Here is a 22,159-nt window from a genome sequence, read left to right on the forward strand (position 1 = left end):
TCACAATACTCTTATCAAACTCTTCTAAAAAAAAAAATTGATAATGTATTTATTATATTATGTAATTGAAGAATAAATAAGTAACCTAATACTGTTATCAAACTTAAAAAAAAAAAAAACATTGATAATTTATTAATTATGTTATATAATTGAGTAATAATTGAGACTTTTGGTTAACTCTCCTGTTTCTCAGATTTTTCTCTTGAGGAAAAAAAGCCCAGCAATCTCAAAATACTCTTATCAATCTCTTTTCAAAAAAAAAAAAAACAAACAAACATTGATAATATATTTATTATATTATAGAATTTAATAATAATTTAGACTTTTGGTTAACTCTCCTATTTCTCAGAATTTTCTGCTGAGAAAAAAAAAAAGCCCAGTAATCTCACAATACTCTTATCAAACTCTCAACAAAATAGATAATTTATTTATTATATTATATTATTTAATAATAATTAAGACTTTTCTCAGATTTTTTTTTCCTGAGGAACCCCCCTTTTGTCAAAAATCATTATTTTATTTTATTATTTTAATAGTAATATTTTATATTATTATTACCCTGGGCTACAAAACCAGTCATAAGGGTAAATTTTTTTAAAGTGAGATTTATACGTCATCTGAATAAAAATGCTTTCCATTGATGTACGGTTTGTTAGGATAGGAAATATTTGGCTGAGATACAACTATTTGAAAATCTGAAATCTAAGGGTGCAAAACAATCAAAATATTGAGAAAATTGCCTTTAAAGTTGTCCAAATGAAGTTCTTAGCAATGCATATTACTAATTAAAAATTAAGTTTTTATATTTTTATAGTAGGAATTTTACAAAATATCTTCATGGAACATGATCTTTACTTATAATCCTAATAATTTTTGGCATAAAAGAAAAATTGATAATTTTGACCCACACCATGTATTTTTGGCTATTGCTACTGTACAAATATACCCTGCAACATAAGACTGGTTTTGTGGACTAGCTTCACGTTTATCACTGTAACATGGTGTATATGCTCAGTTACATTAGATAGGATTATAACATAACCTGCATTATTTTTAATGTAGTACAGTATTGGGATTGTAAGGTATTAGAATGCCTGAATTTCACTTTTATCCTTTCATATTCATCATACTCATTCATCTATCCATGTCTTGATGTACCCTTTCACCATCACTAATGGGGTTCAAGGTAAAAAACCTTTCCATATTATCCTCTCTGGTGGGTCCATTTATGTTTAATTTTCCCTTTATTAAAATGAATCTATTCTGCTCTATCCTAAATGTCACAGCAGGCACATGAACCAATCAGTCAAGAGAACATTTACCACTGCAACGTCATGAATCATTGGCCTTTTAATGTATCAGTCGCATAACCCCACTCTTCCTATATATATCTATATATATATAGTCTACTAAGGTTCTCTGAGGCCAAACACCTAGACATTTAAACGCCACTTAATTTACAGTATCCAGGCTGCGCTTTTGTTCAAAGGCATATGAGAATGAATTCTAATGGAATCTGATATAGTAATAAACCTCTGCTCAGAATGGAAACATTTTATAATATCACAGTCTATTCCAATCACATGCTGCAGGGGCTCGTTCCCATACTGAAATAGACATGGCTGAGTTGCAGCTACGCATGCAAAGGGTGAAGTTATTCTTAAGGGGATGTTTTCCATGCAGCACAGATGGACACAAATCATACTTGTGGTGATTCATTGATTGATTTACTCTAATGGTGAAGGAAATGCCTTCTGATGACCTACAGAATAGAGAGAAGGCAGCTGATGGGCGCTGAATCCAATACTTTAACAAAGTCATACTGTAAAAGCTCTCATGTACTGGCTGACTTGTTCTATCAATGCACCAGAAATGAATTTTAAATATATGCAGCTATGCTTCGTAAACACTTTAGGATCATTTTGGATCCACTGCAAACCCTAAAGCTGTTTCTTGTGCTGTAACGGCTGTGCTTTATCCTTTTGTTTTGCTTTTTTGTTTTAGGGACATACTTGGAATTCATTTGAGGGCTTTGCGCCTTTCCTCCCAACATTGAAAAAAGATCCATCACTTCCAGGCGTACATTAAATACATCATTTATTACAGAATACAAATGGCATGACACTTGTATTTCATAAATACCACTAATATAGACAAATATAGTTGAACGTACTTCACTGTAGTTCAACAAAACAGTGATAAATCTTGTGCGAAAGTAGCTCAAAGAAATGTACAGTAAGTAAACATCAAACTGGAACAACATTATATACAGTACACATGCCAGGAATTAAAGCGTTTCTGAAAGGGTTGCTTTGTGGGAAGCTTTCTTTGAACTTTTGCCTATCGAGAGTTCATTTGCATTACGAATTTGAAATCTGCTCTTATATCATTAAGGCAATATTCAGGGCATTTTTAATCACATCTTCATGCATCAGTAAGAGGCTGTCCAAACTGTGTCTGTACTTACAAATGTGACAATTAATCCTCTTTCCAGGCAAAGTACGCATTCCAAAATGGCTGTTTCAAACATTTTAAGACCAAAGGTGCCTTTAAAATGTCTTGTTCCCTTTTCAGCTGTACAGACACAGATGATGGACTATAATGTGCACTAAGTCATTTTTGTTTATATTTCACTGGCCACCTATTTGCATTAATGCAGCTTTATGCAAAAGCATAAATATGCATAAAATCCCTTTTTACAGCCATATGTGGTATTCGTGATTAATTTAGTCTTCGACTAAAAGTCTCCATTAATAGGGGGTTACCAAGATTTAAAAAAAATTAGTATTTGGCTGATCATGTTGTTTCAAAATGGTGGCCACCTTGAAGAGAAATTTCAATGTATTTATTAAACTTACATTTGAAAAAATGACTTATGCTGCATTCCAATTCGCATACTATCTGTCCTAATAGTATCCAAAAATAGAATTAGTATGTCCCAAATCACCCTGGTGAAAAAAACAGCTATGCTGGTAGGTAGGTTTTGATGTTGGGATGCTAGTTAGGTAGGTTTTGGTGCTGGTTTAAGCTGGTCCTTTGCTGGTTTATGCTGGTCCTTCACCAGCATAAACCAGCAAAAGACCAGCATAAACCAACTAAGGACCAGCTTAAACCAGCATCAAAACATAGCTACCAGCATATGCTGTTTTTTTTCACCAGGGCATAGATTGTTTAAAAAATTATGCCAAAGATTCCCGGATGGTCTACTATTTCCGGTTAAAATTCGAAGTGCAGATTGATTAAAAACATTTATTTAATGTTATCCGCGTTATATTTAATCTGCAGCAACGTTGTGAACTTTTATAATGATACGTTCGGTCATTAACTTTTAAATGCATCATTATGCATTAACACATGAACAGAGTTCTCGGCATGAAAGAACCGCGGCTCTTCATTCCTCTCCAGTACAGTAGGAAATGAAATAAAACGAAATGTGGATGATGTTAACGGTCACAAGAGGAGTAACAGGGTAGTTTAAACAGTTACACGATGCATGTAACTAAGAAACGGAACGTCCGTTAAAGACGCAGCTATGACGAAGTAGTATGTCTCAAAGCTTGCTACATACTCAGAAATATGTACTTTTTCTTCACAAAAGGAGTACATACTTTTAGGGCATAGTATAAATAGGCGAATTGGGAAGCAGCATTAGTGCACATTAGATGCTGAAGGTGACATCAATATGATGTCTATAGCGTGACATTAACTCCAGAGCATTGCTTAATTACTAAGATGAAAGTGCAATTCATGGCAATTTGCATGCCAATAATTTGTGACCCATGTCTAAGTGAAAGATACTGATGAATGTAAACACTTTTCTCAACAGGTTAAGCGTGTCCACAGAGAAGGCAGTATTCATATATAGTCCTAACACAACAGTTAATCACATTACCACAATCAAAGCAAAGACTGCACAAATATTTCATTTAGCACAAGGTGGTACAGGTCAGAGTTTCACACGGCAGGTTGCTGTGCTCTACATGCAGAGAAAAACCTTCCCAGAAGGGTGCAGTGTTAACAAATCTGTCCAAGCTGTCACATTTACTTTCACTTACTGAAAAGGACATGCATGCTGTTGCTTGGTAGTGCGGTGTTTACAGTGACACAGCATTAATATAAAATGCACTGTATAATTGTTGTTGTTGTTTTTTTTTACATTTAAATATACTTTGACAATGTTGGATTTATGTAAAGTGTTGGATAGATTTACAGTGCACCCTTTTGAGAAGCTGGTTTTAAACTGCACTTTTATGTAATGCTTCAGTGAAACTGACGTATTGTTTTATCACTACATTTTATCCATGAAAAGCAAACATGAGTTTTGCTTTGCACATAAAATTGATCACAAAAAAACCACGACTGATATGAATAGGTTTTCTAAAGAGCAAAGTTCACAGTTTTCAACAGCATAAACAGGCTGCACAGTAAGAGAGAGTGACACTTGCCCTAAATTAATAGTTCACAAACACTGACAAGTATTGAAGCAGTTTACCACTTACACAGTTTGTGATATGCACGAAACATTAGATTAAACGCCTAGGTTAGAAATATGAGTAAGTGAGGAACAGTGAAATTGCTGTGTGCTTTGCACTGCATGCATTAGCTGAGCCTTGACGGGAAACTCGATGCCTTCTAATTTATTTATCTTTCTAGATAATGTTTTTTTTTTTTTTTTTTTTTTTTTTGAGAGGGAGTCACATAATGACTTTGATAAACAGTGAATCTCAAAGATTTACACAGAAGCTTGTTGAACTTTGCTCATTTGTACTGGAAAATGTTAAGCACATTCCTTGGATGAACAATTTGGATTTGGCAGCATTCATGGACTGAGGGACCTGTAATGACATAACGCAGATCAAAACAGGCCACCAGAGACGTTCTGTTATCGTACAAGTTTTATGCAAGAGAGAGACTTTGTTTATGCTGTGAACATGTGATATTGTGCATTAGCATACAATGGTTTATTTTTGTTGACTTCCATCTAAGGATACTCAGCTTAAGCAATCACATGACTAAAAGACTGAACTGTGTAATTCAGCAGTTTCCTTAAACAAGCTGGTTTGACCATGCAGTTTCTCTTCCTCTTTCATTGTGGTAAGAGGTGTTGTTTCTGTGCTGAGTTACCTACTGGGTCATTATTAACCCAGATATTTTTGATGTACTCTAGACTAGTTTAAACAGGCCTGTAGCAGGTGTAAGAATTTTTATGTAATGCAATTTTTTTCTGTTCAGGAGTGAACCTGATACTTTATGTGAAATAATGCTTGTTAGACTGAAAGATTTAATATTTACCCATCCCATTTTTAAAAAGTTACAGTAAAATGCTTCACAGTGCAATACCTGTTTTAATCCAATGAAAGCAAACCGTTCTTTAAAACTGCAAATCAGTTCCTTAGTTTATGCAAGATGACAGAAACATGACTCAGGAGGGAAGTCCCTTTACTGAACAACCACTTCAAAGTGTCTTTTCCTTTGCAGTCAAAGAAGTACAATCTCTGTGAGCATTTCTGTTCTTTTAAAACTGAACTGAAGAACATTTTTAGCTTCTACTACACTACCTTTTGAGTGTGCAAACCTGTTTGAATGGTGAAATGAACCGACAGAGAGAAAGCAATGAGGTAGATGAGGAAAACAAATGTTTGAAAATGTCCCTTTTTCCAACACACACCCACCATTAGCCACTTACCAGAGGAGGCTTAACCTGTCCTTATGTGACACATTGAGAGGTCACAGTGAAACGAGCCAGGACCCGCAAGATGATTTACAACACACTCATTAGATTTTTACTGCAGTTCCCATTGGAGTCCGTTTTATCCGCTGACACGCGTCCCTCTTTCTCTGAGTTGTCCACTGCTGGGTCACTGTCCTCTGAGCTGCCTTTGCTTCGACCTCGGTGATCACTTTGCCAGCTGTGCCCACTATATATATATCCATTGACTGGCCTAACGTTAGGGAAGCGTGACTTGTTGAGGCATAAGACCTCCTTGAAAGCGTACCTAAACTCTGGACTTCTACAGTAGATCAGTGGGTTAAAGGCTGAGTTAGCGTATCCTATCCAGTTTAAGATTTTATATGCAATTGTGTCCAAGTTTTCTTTTTTGATTTCTTCATATATGGCTGAGACCACATTTAGTACAAAGAATGGGAGCCAACACAGCGTGAATATACCCATAATGATGCCCAAAGTCTTCAAAGCTTTATGTTCCTTCAGGCAGAACTTTTGCTTCTTGGAGGTCCTTGTCTCTGAGTGGCTACTTGTCGCGTCTTGCATTTTGCTGTTTTTCTGAGCATGAAATCGTCCCTCACTTTTGTCTATCTTCTTCAGCTGCTTCCTTGCCTCCTGGAAGACACGGCTGTAGACGAAAATCATGATGATTAAAGGGATGTAGAAGGAGACTATGGATGAGATGATGGCATAATAGGCATTGGTGTGGAATTCACAGCAGTTAACATTTTCCAAGCAGTGTGTTGCATTAGCACTATTGGAAATCCACCAACCCACATGAATGGGTAAATAAGAAATGAGCCCAGCAATGACCCACACCAGCAGCACAGTGATGCGAGCTCTGCCCTTGGTCAGTAAGGACTGGTAGCGGAAGGGAGATGTTATGGCGAGGTAACGATCCAGAGCGATGACACAAAGCGTCTCAATACTGGCTGTGACACACAGAACATCGGTCGCCGTCCAGAAGTTGCACCAGAATCTGCCGAAGTGCCAAGTGCCAAGGATGATGTTAATGGCACCAAAAGGTACCACCACCAAACCCATGATCAGGTCTGCGCACGCAAGTGAAGTAATGAAGCAGTTTGTGACGGTCTGAAGTCGCTGGAAGCGTCCAATGGCTGTAATCACCAACACATTGCCGAAGACGATGGCCAGAACAAGAATGGACATGAGTGTGCCCAACAGCACCATCTGCAGTTCGCCAATGTTGGAGGCATTTGTCTGGGTGATATTCTTACACGTTTCATTTATGGATGAGTTGTTTGCCATGACCTGACAGAGATTGAGAAGGAAAACCAGAAATATACTGAATTAGTTAAGAAAACAAACATTAACACAAAGGCTTGTGCACTAAGTGGTAAACCATTTAAAAATGCAAACAATAAGTTAACAAGTTGTAAAAACTCGATGCAAATTCACTGCAAAGATAATGCAATTTTCTTACAAACCTCCAGAAAAGACCTCCACCTCCACTCCTTCTTCCATACAAAGTTCCAGTATGCTTTTAAGGTCTGTAGGTTTGCTACAAACGAGTAGATCCTTCCTGCATTATGGCTTTCTCATGTGTGTTTATCTCTCTCTCACACTTTTGCTCTGGCTTCCTCTGTCACCACAGCACTTTTCTCAACCTCTCTCACACGCAGTCACTCTGCCGAGCGGTGTTACGTTAAGTGTGGCTCCCAGGCTATTTGTCAGAGCCCTTATAACATTCTGTGATGACATCATAGCAGACTTCCAGCCAATGAGCTGAGAGAGAGGTGAAGGCTGCACTGCTGCTACAGAATTAAGTAACAACATTCTGACAGCTACAGTGAGGCTGTTTGAATTGTATTTCAAACAGTTCATGCACACTAGTTTTAAATATTTGTTCTGTTCTGCTACATTGTATGTTTGTGTTCTTATGAAATGAAATAAACTCATTAATGTAAATGCTTTGGCACTGACAAAACTATATATATTTGTTCTCATGAGTCAACATATGAAGAGTTTATTTGCAAAGACAGGTCACTCAGTTTTTTAATTTTGCACTATGAAAAACATGATTTTTGAAAATTGTTAAAAACGGAGTTATCTGTTTTTGCAAATGAACTTTTCCTATAGAATGACAATAAACTAACTGAACTCAACTGATATTTTTATCCGAAGTAGAAAAAGAGGAAGGAAAATAAAGGAATTTGTCACAAAGCCAACAATATTCATACAATGCCAGGTTAATTGGAAAGCTAAGAATCAAACTAGACCAGAAGTGAAATGCAAAGAATATGAGAATATAAATCTGTTTGTTTCTGTGTGTGTGTGTGAATGTGCCTTTTTTGAGTTATGGATTCAAGTTCTTGTGCTTAAAATTTCAAAGGTCTGCTTTGGTTTGTCCTTGATCCAGAGATGAAACTCTGTTCGTCTTTATTTGTGGATTTTGTGAAACAATGCCCATATCATTGTTTGAGTCGCTGGCTTTACCGCCTGTGGGTCAGACCTGCTGAGCAGGTCTGGACGGTCTTTATATGCTAGAGAGAGTAGGTGCCGATCATTAACGTCCATGTAACATCTGAATGCCCAGAGCCAGATGTCCAGAATCATACCTCCAGCACAAGAAAAGCCAAAAGCCTGTAGTGTTTTTAGCTTATTGTATAACTCGAACAAAATAAACCAAACAGTTATGCTTAAAAATGAAAACTACCCAAAAAAGGGAACTCTGTCATCATTTAATCCTTGTATGTTTTTTTTCTTTTTCTGAAGAATGCTAACCAGCGTTGAAGCAGTTCTCCACGCTGCATCGCTAAAGTTAGGCTAATCCCCCACCTCGTCCCTACCCTTCCTAAAACAATTTGAATTTTCGTGGGCAGGATTTAATTTAATGATATTCTAATAGACCGTGTTGTGAAATCATTGCATGCGGAAAACAAACGTTGTAGTCCAAAGGAGGCGTTCGTTGTAGTTCTTCAAAAGGAATTTTTTAAAAAAAAGAAATCTCTCCCTTTTGGAGTGGACTTTGAGATTTGTAACTTCGTAGATCTTTTTTATGTCCAAAGATGCACACCACACATTGACTAAAGTTCAAAAAGTGAAAAAGCATAATAGCACCCCTTTAATGGAGAAGTTCACTTCCAGAACAAAAATTTACAGCTAATGAACTCACCCCATTGTCATCCAAGATGTTCATGCCTTTCTTTCTTTATTAGTAAAGAAATTATGTTAATTTGAGGAAAACATTTTTTGAACGTCAAAAATGCAGTTTCAATGCAGCTTCAAAGGGCTGAAAAAAAATAATGTATGTACTTTTAAAACTTAAATGCTTGTCTTGTCTAGCTCTGCCATGCGCATGCATATTCTGTGTAATCCGGGTCGATACAGTTAGGGTATGTCGAAAAACTCCCATCTCATTTTTTCCTGCAACTTCAAAATCATCCTACATCGCTGCAGAAGTACCGACCCAGTTTACAAAGGGTCAAACCTGCGTATAGTAAACCTTGCCATAGAAGTTTACTATATGGAGAGGAATCCTGAAATGTTTTCCTCAAAAAACATAATTTCTTTACAACTGCAGAAAGAAAGACATGAACATCTTGGATGACAACAGGATGAGTCCATTATCAAAAATAATTTTTTTCTGGAAGTTAACTTCCCCACACCATCATATCCATTACCGTGCTAGAATCTTTCGAGAGTTGTCATGATAGAAATGTATTTGTAACATTTAGTGACCTTGATATGTGGATACATAGTCAAATACAAAGACAAATACAAAACAAAACAAACAAAAACAAACTGTTCATTATGAATCTTGCCGTTTTCCATGTGTATCTGGCCACATGGTACCAGTTTTACTGTGGAGTTCAATTTGTCTGACTAAATGAAAGTTAACAGGTGGACTTTGAGAACCCTTTACTATTGGCTCTACTATGTGTGGTTTGTCTGTGTGCTTTTTTCTGATGGCCATGGACTGTGTGTTACAATGTGGATATGAAGACCAGATAAGCTGTGGCAGCGTCATGTCTGCAGATATATTAGAGGAGGGGTCTGTGAATTTGAGTAAGATGGCCTGTTTTGAATGTTACTGTGGAAAAGGAGGATATATGTCGAAGTGGAAATATGACACATGAATGGGACACGGCAGGGGGGATCAATCCTGCTTCTTGAGGGCCACCTTCTAGCAGTGTTTAGTTGAAATCCTAATTTAACACACCTGAACCTGCCGATCAAGATCTTCAGGATCACTAGATACAGCGAATTTCATGGGAGCAGTAGATTTAATTGGTTTTGCCATCTGTGGTTTTAGACGGAATGAAGAAGCTGCCAACAACAAAGGGTGTGGTGCTTGTTTGTTCAGTTGTCAGATAAGCAATAACTTAATGATTAGTTGTTTAATCAGTAAATATATATAGACACACAAACACACACTATTAGTTATTTTTATTTCATTGTGGTTTTAGTAATTTAAGTTACTCAACCTAAACTTAAGTTGAATTTTCAAACTCAACATTTATTATTAAGTTCATATAATGTTAAGATTTTGTTTTATTTCAACTTTGTTTTATTAAACAAAAAAGTTTTCATTTTAGTTTACAGTAACACTGTTGAGTACAATAAGGCATTGTCTCTGTCTCTGTTATTTGAGACTTCTGTTTATGGAATGCTTGGTACCGGTAGTTCCTGAAAAAGACAATTAAAAAGTAGCTTATTTGCCACCAGCTCACAAAGGTCCATCATTTTCAATGAAAAAAGGAATCTAATGCTTTGACCGTTTGCTTGTTCCACATTTAAAAATGTTAAAACATTTTAAAACCTTTTAAATCGTTGAGGGTTAAGTCTGGACTGATGATCCCAAAACTGTGGTCGGAGTGATCTATGAACTGAAAAATAACGAAGAATGCATTGTCAGCAGAGCTCTTACGCACAAATTGCTCTAGGACCAAGCAGTAAATGTTCTGATAAGTGGGTAACAAAGCCTGTCTTCTAGATAAGATAGAGTATATAAAGTTAAATACCCTAATATTTAATCCCTCTAGAGAAACTGGTCATCCTGAGTTTAAACAGGAACAAGCAGGGATTAAATTCCCATTTTTTTCAAGTGAGCCAGTCCGAGAAATGTTGCCATGACCATGTCAACCAAACTGTTTTTCATATCAAATTTTATGCAAGCAGGGATGACTTTGATGAATAGAAAGTTTAAAAGAACAGCATTTATCTAACAAAGAAATCATTCATAGGATTATAAATGACTTTACTGTCAGCTCTGTAATGCATCCTTTCTGAATAAAAATAATAATTTATTTATAATTCTAAACACAAACATACAATTTTCAGGCAATTGTGCGTATGTGAGTATATATATACATACATACACACACACACACACACACACACATATACTGTACATATTTACTGCTGTTCAAAAATTTCAGTAAGATTTTTATTTTTATTTATTATTTTATTTTATTTTTTTAATGGAGACTTGGATTATGCTCATCAAGGCTGTATTTATTTGATCAGAAATACTGAAAAACAGCAATATTCTGAATTATTTTTGCAATTTATAATATTGGTTTCCTATTTTTATATTCTTTAAAATATCATTTATTTCCGTGACGAAGCGATGAATTTTCATCAGTCATTACTCCAGTCTTCAGTGTAACATAATCCTTCAGAAATCATTCTAATATGCTGATTTATTATTTTTAATACTCGATACCGTACTTTTTTCTTTGATAAATAAAAAGTTAAAGAGAACAGCATTTATCTTTACTATCACTTTTTATGTATTTAACACATCTTTGCTGAATAAAAGTAATACTTTCTTTTAAAAAAGAAAGAAAACTTTTGAATTGTAGTGCGTATTATAACACAGCTTTTTTATTTTGAATAAACACTGTTTTGTTTAAATTGTAATTTATTAAAGAATCCTGAAAAAAAGTATCATAGGTCAAAAAAAAAAAAAAAAAGCAGAATAACTGTTTCCAACACTGATTATAAATCAGCATATTAGAATGATTTCTGGAGGATCATGTGACACTGAAGACTGAAGTAATGATGCTGAAAACTCATAAAATTATATTTTAAAGAATATTAAAATAGAAAACTGTTATTTTAAATTGCAATAATATTTCACAAAATTACTAAGCATAAGAAACTTCTTTAAAAAGTATTACAGTATTACTCTTACTGATCCCAAACTTTTGAATGGCACTGTACACAGCAAATATAGAAGTTGTTCATATTTCTCTGAAAAATAGGACAGATGTTCACAATCCATATAGGGGTTTTTGTTCTTACAAACCTGTAGAAAGGCTATATTTGATCATGGAATACTCTGTGAGTCTATGAGTCCTAATAAAAGAATAAATTCTACTGAAGTCTGTATATTGTGGCTTTTGGGAATTGGTGACCTTATCATTGTTGCAGTTGGCTTCACTCCCTATTGAGTAGGACTAGAGAGGCCTTATATGTTGTAAGAGTAATCTTTACCAATCTCAGTGCTGAATACAGATGTTGCCAGATTCTTTGGAATCAGCTGTTTATTTTCCTTTTATCTCTGTGATCTTTCAAATATAAATAAATTTCAACACCCCCTGATTAGGAAATCCAGATGCTGGCTGGCAAAGTTATAAAAGGCACTGGTGAAAATGGATGGTGGTCTTCCAGAATGTACTCTATGGAGACATGGCCGCCAGTGAATATTGCAGTGGGAGTTGTGTTTTCATGTTGGTTCTAATTGACTTGGTATGTATTGGCTCAACATCATAGGGGCTGTGTCTCGCTGTAGGCGTTCGTATACTCTCCGAGTATGAGAGCTGAATTCCTCAAGGAGAGGGGGAGCATGTGGAAATGTCCTGGAGGAGGGTTTTTGTTTGTAAGACCGATGATGAGTCGGACAGTTGCAGGTGGGGAAACTGACGTATGAAAATATCAAACTGGCTTTAGTTTTTTTCTCTATTATAATTTCCAAAAGCTAATGTTCTGTAACAAATCAACAATTATGAATGAACTTCATAATTAACCGCCTTTGGCCTTCCTTTCTGAAACACTGCCATTGCTGGGATTTAAATGAAGCATTGTTGTATACCACTTGAGTGCCCAAATTGCAGTTTTTATTAAACAGAATGCAATAACAATTACCTGCCAGATTGCTGTGACACTGCAAGAGAACCAAGCAACCTGTTCTGAAAATAACAAGTGCAAAGTCACTGCACCTATGTGTGTTACGTGTCTTATGTGTCTGTGTATATATGTCTGTCTGTACCTATTTTGTCAGTCTGTTTGTGAATGTTTGCCTCTGACGGATTTCCTCTTCATCCAGTCTTATGAGCACCATATAGGGTGATGGCGTGTGTGTAGATGATAGGCAGCGAGTTTCTTTTGGGCAGACAGAGGTTATCTACAGAAAAACCCGTAACACATTTACGCAGTAATTTATTTGCCATTACTCACTGCTTCCGTGAAGTGCATTCGTATTTTAAAAGCACTGTATCATTTGTTTCTATACCTCTGAAACTGTCAGCTGACTTTATTATACAGTATTGAGCTGGGTTTGACATTAATGGTTATGAAATGGTCTTAAGAGCTTTCCTTATGTCTGGTCCTTGTAAGCCTTTATGTGAAGGTGCTAGTGATATTGAAGATGCATTCAAGGACACATCTGTATGCCCATTACCCATTAAGTTTACTTAAAACAAATTATATCTCATGTTTAGCCACTATAGAGACATCAGAGCCAGCGGTAAATTCCAGAAGAACTGGCCGAGGTAAAGCTGCTCTTGTTGGGGTTCATAAGCGCTGAATGGCCGCTAACGCCCTGGAGCACATTGAAGCAAATTTTCAAATAGACGATATCTAAATAAGTACATTCTCGCCTAAAAACTCTTAAAGGGGTCATCGGATGCTAACTTCACTTATACATGTTGTTTTAACATTAATGTGTTTTGGCAGTGTATGTACAAAAAAATCTACCCTATAATGATAAAAATCCATCTATGTTTGCGCGAATCATTCGTGATCCAGCTTCACTTACAGCAGAAGTGAGTATAAGGGTTTTTTCTGAATCTTTGTGATCGCCTTTCCTAATAATGTGCTAGTTAGCAAGTTTAGCGGCTAAACGTAGCTAAATGTGGCTAAAGTAAACAGGCTCCACAGAGAGAAGAGAGGGGCGGGGCGAGCAGAGCTCATTTGCATTTAAAGCAGCCTCGACCAGAATGAGACGATATTTGCAGAGCTGATTTTGGTAAGGTAAAAAGGGTGTTGTTTTACACAACCATTGAGAATTTTTTACCAAAGTATAATATAGACTTTTCATTAAGACCCTAAAGAATCATATCAACTTATGGAAAATGAGCATCCGATGACCCCTTTAAAACTACATTACGTGACACAAAACTATATTGTTTATAAAATTATAGTGGGTTTGGGTGTCTGCCGTGACACTCACTGTGGGAAACACAAATGGAGTGATACAAACGGTGAAACGGTTGGAGTTCTGTTATTACTAGAATATCACGCTTCTCTCAGCCAGTCAGATTTGAGAACCAAAAAGAACTGTTGCGTGTGTGTGTGTTTATATATATATATATATATATATGGGTTGTTGATGTGACAAGCCATTCAAGATGAAAATGAATATAATAAATATTGTCGTTATTTAAAATGCATTAAATGGTTAAACATTTCTTTGTCCTACATGGACCTGTTGTTATAAAAGCTGCCGTGTTATTCAATTTTATTTTTTTTTTACATTTTACATTTTTGAGCCAAATCTCAAAATTGTCATATGGTGTGACAGTCTCAAGCATGGTTCAATACATTACAACTTTTATAAAATAAAAAGAAAAGAATAAAAATGGTAATAAATACCTCCGGAATAATTGTCTATTTTAGTAAATGGCAATCGTTTTTTTCATCCATGTATTTCTGAAAGCGTAGGAACTTCATTAATTTTGTCTCTGAAAACCATGTCCATATTCTGATTTTTCCCAATTCCAGAGAAAGCTTTAATTTGTTGAAGGACCCCATTCATGGTCATGTTACTACTTTGGTGTGACACCCCTAAATTATATTTTTTATTAAAAGCTGTATTTTAAACTACATAATCATGGAAAATTATGCAAATGTGTCTAACCACTAATGACAGGTTAGCTCAGAATAGCAAGGTCATTAATTGACAAAAAAGGCTGAAACGTCCTTTGGTGTGACAGATAATGTCCACTGGTGTGACACCTGTACTGTCACACCACAGGACAAAGATGTCAGACCAGAGGACACTTTAAAAAGCAATTTAAATAAATAAATAAGATTTGATCATTATTAAATGCAGTAATTACATTAATTACAATATTTTCTGATGTTTTTGCAGAAAACTGTTAGAAAGTGTCATGAAAATAAGTATGTGATACTTTGATTTTGAAACAGAAAGAACTGAGGAAGAGAGAAATTAGTGGAAGAGAGAGGACACAAAAATACAGAGAGAAAATTAACAGGGATCCTCCAGAAGGGAGGAAATCCTAAGAGAATGGTGCAAAAAGTAAATAGAATCAAAATGATGCCTTAACCGTAATCAATTCATTATAGACACACACACATGAAACAAAACATAGGTCAAAAAAGTATTTTGCAATACAGTTATGTTGCAATGCGGTTTCATATCTGTCATGTTCCACTGAACATGGTGAACTTTTTAAATTCTCTTACAATGACTCATTTTTTGAGACTAGACTATAGTGATGATAAGAGGCCAGACGGAGAACGAATGATTTTTAGCTCATATATGTGTGTGGAATGCAATGAGACAGTGATGTCACAGACATGCTGTACATCATGAAAAATGATATGCATTTGATACCATGAAATAGACAAATTACAGATAGCGATAGAGCGTGAGACTTTTAAAGGGTGGTTGAATGCCTGGCAGTGGGGGCAGGGCAGTGTGCCAAGATGAGCACAGTAATGGGCCTAAGCAGGAAGGGGAAAGACAGTATAAACAAGTGTGAGGTGTCAAAGAGTTGTCCTACTTTTTGCAACTGTTGTTAAGAGATATATACGTAAATGTGCTGGAGTAGCAGACAGATGGTCGAGTCATTTCCTCCCCCATTCTCTCAGGATACCTGGGAAATATCCGCTTTTGGATAAGAGTTGGAACACTCATTTATTCTCAGTATACTTTCATATTAAAAAGATAAAGATCAGGCTAATTCTCCTATTATATTGTGATGAGGCATTGCTTCCGGCGAAGGAAATGACATTGGAAGAGTCAAACAAGGGTTTTAATTGTACAAAGGATTTAAATGTTTTCTGTTTAATTAAATATATCGCACACAATGCAAATGGACAAAAAGCATGCCTTCATTGACTGTGTCGTAGGCAGTTTGTCCTCAGATTCTTTCAGCAGCGCCTGAGGCGTGAACACATCGTAACAACTGGGTGTTTCTACATGGAGGCTTTAACTAAAGTCAGCAAACACCACCTGTATTTAGCTCTGTTTTGGTAGCTTTCTGAATCCATCACATTGAAATAACAGACTTCTCTTAGCTCCAAAATTTTATTTTTAGAAAATACAAAGTGTACTATTGACAGATGTGCTCTTATCTTGCCTAGTTACTAGTTAACCCTGTTGCTTAAGTTATCCCGTTTCCAAACGGGTGTCGTTGAAAAAAAAAAAAAAACCCACGCTCTTGATAAGAATCAAAACGCTGTCTCAAATTAGAACTTGTTTGAGACAGAGATAAACACATTTCCCTTTAGAGACATTTCAGTTTTGTCTTCACTATAAACAGTTGTATCAGATATCTGACAACAGATTCAGCTTGTTTTAATAGTTGTTTTTTAACCACTTGAAGTTGGCATGAAATGGAAATTGTAATCATATTTTGTCCCTGTTGTGAAGAAAAAAATTAATTGGACTTAATTTGATTGTGGAATTGTTGTCATTTGCTAATCGCTGCAATCGCATGTGAGTGACATCTATATTATATATTATGTATATTTTATACTGTATGTTTATATATTTTTGTTTGAAGTGGACATCGGATGCTCATCTTCCACAAGATGGTTTGATTCTTTAGGGCAGTGGTTTTCAAACCGGTCCTGGAAGCACCCCCGCCCTGCACATTTTGTATGTCTCCCTTATCACAAACACCCAATTCACGTTGTGCAGCCTCTACTAACGAGCTGATAAGCTGAATCAGGTGTGTTAGATGAGGGAGACATACAAAATGTGCAGGGCAGGGGTGCTTCCAGGACCGGTTTGAAAACCATTGCCTTAGGGTCTTCTTGAAATGTCTGCAAAAACTTTGGTTAAAATTCCTCAAAGGTCTTGTAAAACTACACCCTTTTTACCTTGTCAAAAACAACTCTGTTTACAGCGACCTGTTCAGCGCATGTCTCTTTAAATGATAATGAGCTACTGCTCACTCCACCCCTCTCTTCCGTTTTTTTTTTTGCTTTCAAGACGTTGCTACAGCTGCTCAGGGGTTTAGAAAATGGCAGACAATGTATAACTGGCTGAGGGTGGAAATATGCTAATATGACACAATCATTCAGAAGTGGTGGGCGGGGCTTGAGCAATATGATGTCATACAGCTCTGAAAATCAAAATGGCTTAATAATCGAGACTGTTTAGGTTTTTTTGAGGGGATTCAAAAAAAGGAGTGAAATTTATGTTTAGCATTGTAGGGTGTGTGTCCACACACAGCTAGGACACATTTATATGCAAACACCATGTAAAAGTGAATTTGCATCCGATGAAAATAGAATGATGTCCATAGATAAATCATTTATTAAAAGGGGTCATCGGATGCCCATTTTCCATAAGTTGATATGATTCTTTAGAACATACTTTGGTTAAAATTTCACAGTGGTAGTGTAAAAAACATCCTTTTTACCTTGTCAGAATCAGCCCTTTTTAGAGCGAGCCACTCTGTTGCATGTTCCTTTAAATGCTAATGACGAGTGCTGCTCACCCCGCCCCACTCTTCTGTGGAGTGACGAGCCGTAATGTTTACTTTAGCTGCATTTAGCCACGAAACTTGCTAACTAGCACATTATTAAGAAAGGTGATTTGCAAAGATGCATAAGGGTCTAAGGTAAGACGGCCTTGTCAATCAACTATCGTGGGAGTGGCCTAGAGGCTTAGAATGGCCTGAGTCGAAAAAAGGGAAATTGCTTATAAAGATAAAAAAAATACCACTGGGTGGATTTTTATCGTTATAGGGTGGTTGTGTACACACCGTGCCAAACGCATGTATGTTCAGTGAGTTTTGCGTCCGATGACTCCTTTAAACAAAACAAAAACACTACAATATTCCATTAAATAAGAATTATCAATTTAAATTGAACATTCTTATTTAATTGAATATTGCAGTGTTTTTGTTTCATTTAAAGGGGTCATCGGATGTTGACTTTAACAGTGGTCAGCACTCAAATTGCACAAACCTCAGAGAAATTTAAGAGCCTCAGTATTCAGTGAGTTATTTGTTCTGGACAGCATTCAAAAATCTTTGCCATTTACTTTCCATAGAGCTCCCATAAAGGCATTGTATCCCTTGGAGATGAAAATAATCATGGGAAAAGAAATTCGATCGAATTGCACTAATATAAATCACATCCCAATGAGAGGAGGGGCTAGATTGAGTGAATAGCATTTGCAGGCTAAGTGTGAATTTGTAATGCGTTTTTTGAGAATGACAGGAGCGGCTGATTAACTGACATAGATGAGAATAAATAGGACTATCAATAAATAAACAGCACTTCATTTCTCAGGAGTCGACCTGCAGGGGGAATGTACCGTCAACAGTGCCCTTCTCAATATTTGTCTCACTCTGAAATGAAAGAGCAATGAATAAATTTCCAACATTTAAAGATGAGAATGGACTTCATAAAAGGCTGTGTGTGAGGACATACATTATGAATGCGCCTTTACTTCAACCGTTCACCTACATTATTTGATTTTCATTATTCATTTCAAACTGTTGCATATAGATTTTCAGCTGAAATGAGTGGCTGCCTTTGGGGACAGATTAAGTGGTTCCCTTTTGTTTTGCCAATCAATTGAAACATATTCAAGCCATATCTAATAATTACATCTAATGTTTTGGTCATTGCTCAGACTGAGACGATCCATTAACCACATAAGAAATAAACAAGGACATTAATTTATGTGTACAAACCATGAAACAATATTTCTGTTTTGTCAGAGGCAATGAAACAAGGTCAGGTTTTTTTTCACTGTGTGCATGTTTTCCTTTCCCTGTGTTGTGGAAATCGGATATCTCCCATTTTCTGGTGAACTTCCCTGTCTATCAGACACTTCCTCGACATGGCCACACCCAGTCTTACCTCCTGACCCTGCTGCATTCTGGTTTTACGGGTCGCCAACAGTAAAAGGTTGTTTTTGTTGCTATGTTACAGGCGCCTTTCCAACATTTATAAATAGCAGTGAGCCATTTTGTGCAGTTCCTCTGTAGAGGAAGAGCAGAAGCAGGGGTTGCTGTAGGTTGAGGTGGGCTCTCAGCGGGTGAGTGCACATAGGGGTAATTGCGCATGCAGCACTGTTGAATTCCCACCGCATATGCCTCTTACACTGCAGCAAGGTGACGTGGTTACTTTAGTTTTATTTATCAGTATTATTCATTTATAAAAGTAATAGATCCAGTTCTTGATTATGACTGGTTAAAGGAGAACTCCAGTTCCAGAACAACAATTTACAAATAATTTACTCACTCCCTTGTTACCCAAGATGTTCATGTCTTTCTTTCTTCAGTCATAAAAAAAATTATGTTTTTTGAGGAAAACATTTCAGCATTTTTATCCATATAATGGACTGATATGGAGCCTTGATTTTGAACTTCCAAAATGCAGTTTAAATGCGGCTTCAAACGATCCCAAATGCGGTTGTAAATGATCTCAGCCGAGAAAGAAGGGTCTTATCTAGCGAAACGATCGGTTATTTTAATAAAAATAATACAATTTATATACTTTTTAATGCCAAATGCTCCGGTTCATGACAGTTAGGGTATGTCGAAAAAGGGCATTTTCGACATACCCTAACTGTCTTGAGTCAGAATATACAGAGTTCATGGAGAGAAAAGCAAGACGAGCATTTGAGATTAAAAAGTATTTAAATTGTATTCTTTTTAATGAAAATAACCAATTGTTTCACTAGATAAGACCCTTCTTTCTTGGCTGGGATTGTTTACAACCACATTTGGGATCATTTGAAGCCGCATTTAAACTGCATTTTGGAAGTTCAGAATCGGGGCACCATATCAGTCCATTATATGGAGAAAAATGCAGAAATGTTTTTCTCAAAAAACATAATTTCTTTACGACTAAAGAAACAAAGACATGAACATCTTGGATGTCAAGGGGGTGAGTACATTATATGTGAATCTTTATTTTGGAAGTGGTAAATGATATAACACTCTTGTTATATTAAAGTCACTGCATCAAGTCGGTGTTATGGAAGCCTGTTTCTGCCATTCATAAAAAAAAATTGCGGCTTTTTATCTTTACTGCAGTTGTGAGTTATAAAGTCAGTATTGCAAGATATAAACTCATAATTCTGGCTTTTTTATCAGAATTGCGTCATATAAACTCGCAATTGCGAGTTTTGAAGTTAGAATTAGGATTGGCTTACATCTCGCAGTTCCAAGTTTTTTTTCTCAGAATTGTAATTGCGAGTTTACATCTTACAATTCAGACTTTTTTCTTAGAATTGTGAGATATAAACTCGCAATTCTGAGAAATGAAGTCAGAATTACAAGACAAACTTCGCAATTCTGAGAAATAAAGTTACAGTTCTGAGAAATAAAGTCAGATTTGCAAGATATAAACAATTCTGACTTTTTTTCTCACAGATGCAAGTATCTCGCAGTGCTTTCTTTTTTCTCAGAATTGTGGGATATAAAGTTGCAATTGCGAATTATAAAGTAAGAATTATGGGACATAAACTCGCATTTCTAAAAAATAAAGTTGCAATTCTAACTGTTTTTTTCTGACAGATGCGAGCAATTTTTTTCTCAGAATTGTGGGATATAAACTCGCAATTGCGAGTCATAAAGTCTGGGAAAAAAGACTGAGTTGTTCTCAGAATTGCGAGTTTATATCTCACAATTCTGAGAAAAAAAGCCACAATTGTGAGATATAAGCTTGCAATTTCCAAATCTTGCAATTCTGACTTTATTTCTCAGAATTGCAACCTTATTTCTCAGAATTGTGAGTTTAAATATCTCTTAGTTCTGACTTGCAATTGCAGGTTTATATCTCACAATTCTGAGAAAAAAAGTCAGAATTGTAAGATAAAAATTTGCCATTTTAATTTTTTTATTTAGTGGTGGAAATAGACTTCAATTTTGAGCTGTAACCATTCAGCTAAATGTTGCTGAAGAACTACACTGCTTGGTGGAAAAATTCTTATTTGTTATCTATCGATCTTAATCATATGTCTGTCATATGTCTGCCTAGTTTAAAATTGCACATTTAAGTAAAAACACATAACTTATATATGCAGGTTATTTTTCCTATATATATATTTTTTTCACTTTCTGTGAAAGATCGGTTGGATTTTAGTCACCTTTGTGTCTCTATTCATTAGCTTTAGCCATGCTAGAATGGCTTTGCACCCAAGGCAGTATAGATATAGTCAGACAGTGGTTTTGTTCTGTGTATCAGCCCAGAGCTTAACAGTCTTTTCCATCTGAGAACGTCTCACATGGCACCCTGAGAAGAAGAACATCCTGCGGTTTTTATGTAATTTCTGTATGTTTGTTAATTAAGCTTCAAGGGCTATGACCTTTGGTGACCCAGGAAAAGTTTAAAAGGAATGTGAAAGTTTTCTAGTCTATTTTCCAGAATATAGCCATAAGGCTTTTTAGAGTATGGCAGTAAATCTTTCAGCCTTCAGCACCTGGGAGTTTAAAATGTTGGTTATGCGTTAAGGAGATTTAGAGGAGTTGAGGAAACAGTGCAGTAAGAGTGTTAAATATGAAAAGCTTACACCATTCAGTTCATTTCTGTGAAAGTGGTGCTATTAAGATCTTTTTTGTGCAACTGCAGCACAACACCTGCATTAGCGAACTGAACATGTGCAGGGAATAAATAGCATGGCCTATCGTTGGATTCTTGTAATTCTTCACATTTGTTTAAAGATGATGAAAGAATGTGAATAGGAACATTTAGCTCTATGAAAGTATGAAAATAGCCTTTGCCCTAATGAAAATTGCTATATTGCTTTTGATTTGCTGCAATCATGCTTTTCCTGGTAATCAACTACAAAGTTTTGATCACGTATCCAGACTTGCATTTCCTGAAGAGAATACATGTGATTTCAAGTGTGTGTTAATGAAATGTTTTATCAGAGCTGCTTTTTCTTTGAGCTTGTATGTAGTTGACCTGCACGTAAGATTCAACCCAGTAATTTTGCAGTGTGAATGTATCTGAATGAATTAAATATAT

The 22,159-nt window shown here is 36.0% G+C and overlaps 1 protein-coding gene across 1 annotated transcript; it reads right to left on the reverse strand.

Moving 5' to 3' along the window:
• Positions 1–2,080: 2,080 nt before the first annotated feature.
• On the reverse strand, positions 2,081–7,384 carry adrb2a (adrenoceptor beta 2, surface a). Its single transcript, XM_051127877.1, has 2 exons — positions 7,174–7,384; positions 2,081–6,997 (listed from the first exon to the last, which is right to left on the reverse strand). Exon 2 carries the CDS (start codon positions 6,992–6,994, stop codon positions 5,762–5,764), a length of 1,233 nt encoding a protein of 410 aa, XP_050983834.1. The 5' UTR covers positions 6,995–6,997; positions 7,174–7,384; the 3' UTR covers positions 2,081–5,761.
• Between the last annotated feature and the right edge of the window lie 14,775 nt (positions 7,385–22,159).

This window comes from Labeo rohita, chromosome 14 (genome assembly GCF_022985175.1).
Source record: "Labeo rohita strain BAU-BD-2019 chromosome 14, IGBB_LRoh.1.0, whole genome shotgun sequence".
Taxonomy (NCBI): domain Eukaryota; kingdom Metazoa; phylum Chordata; class Actinopteri; order Cypriniformes; family Cyprinidae; genus Labeo; species Labeo rohita.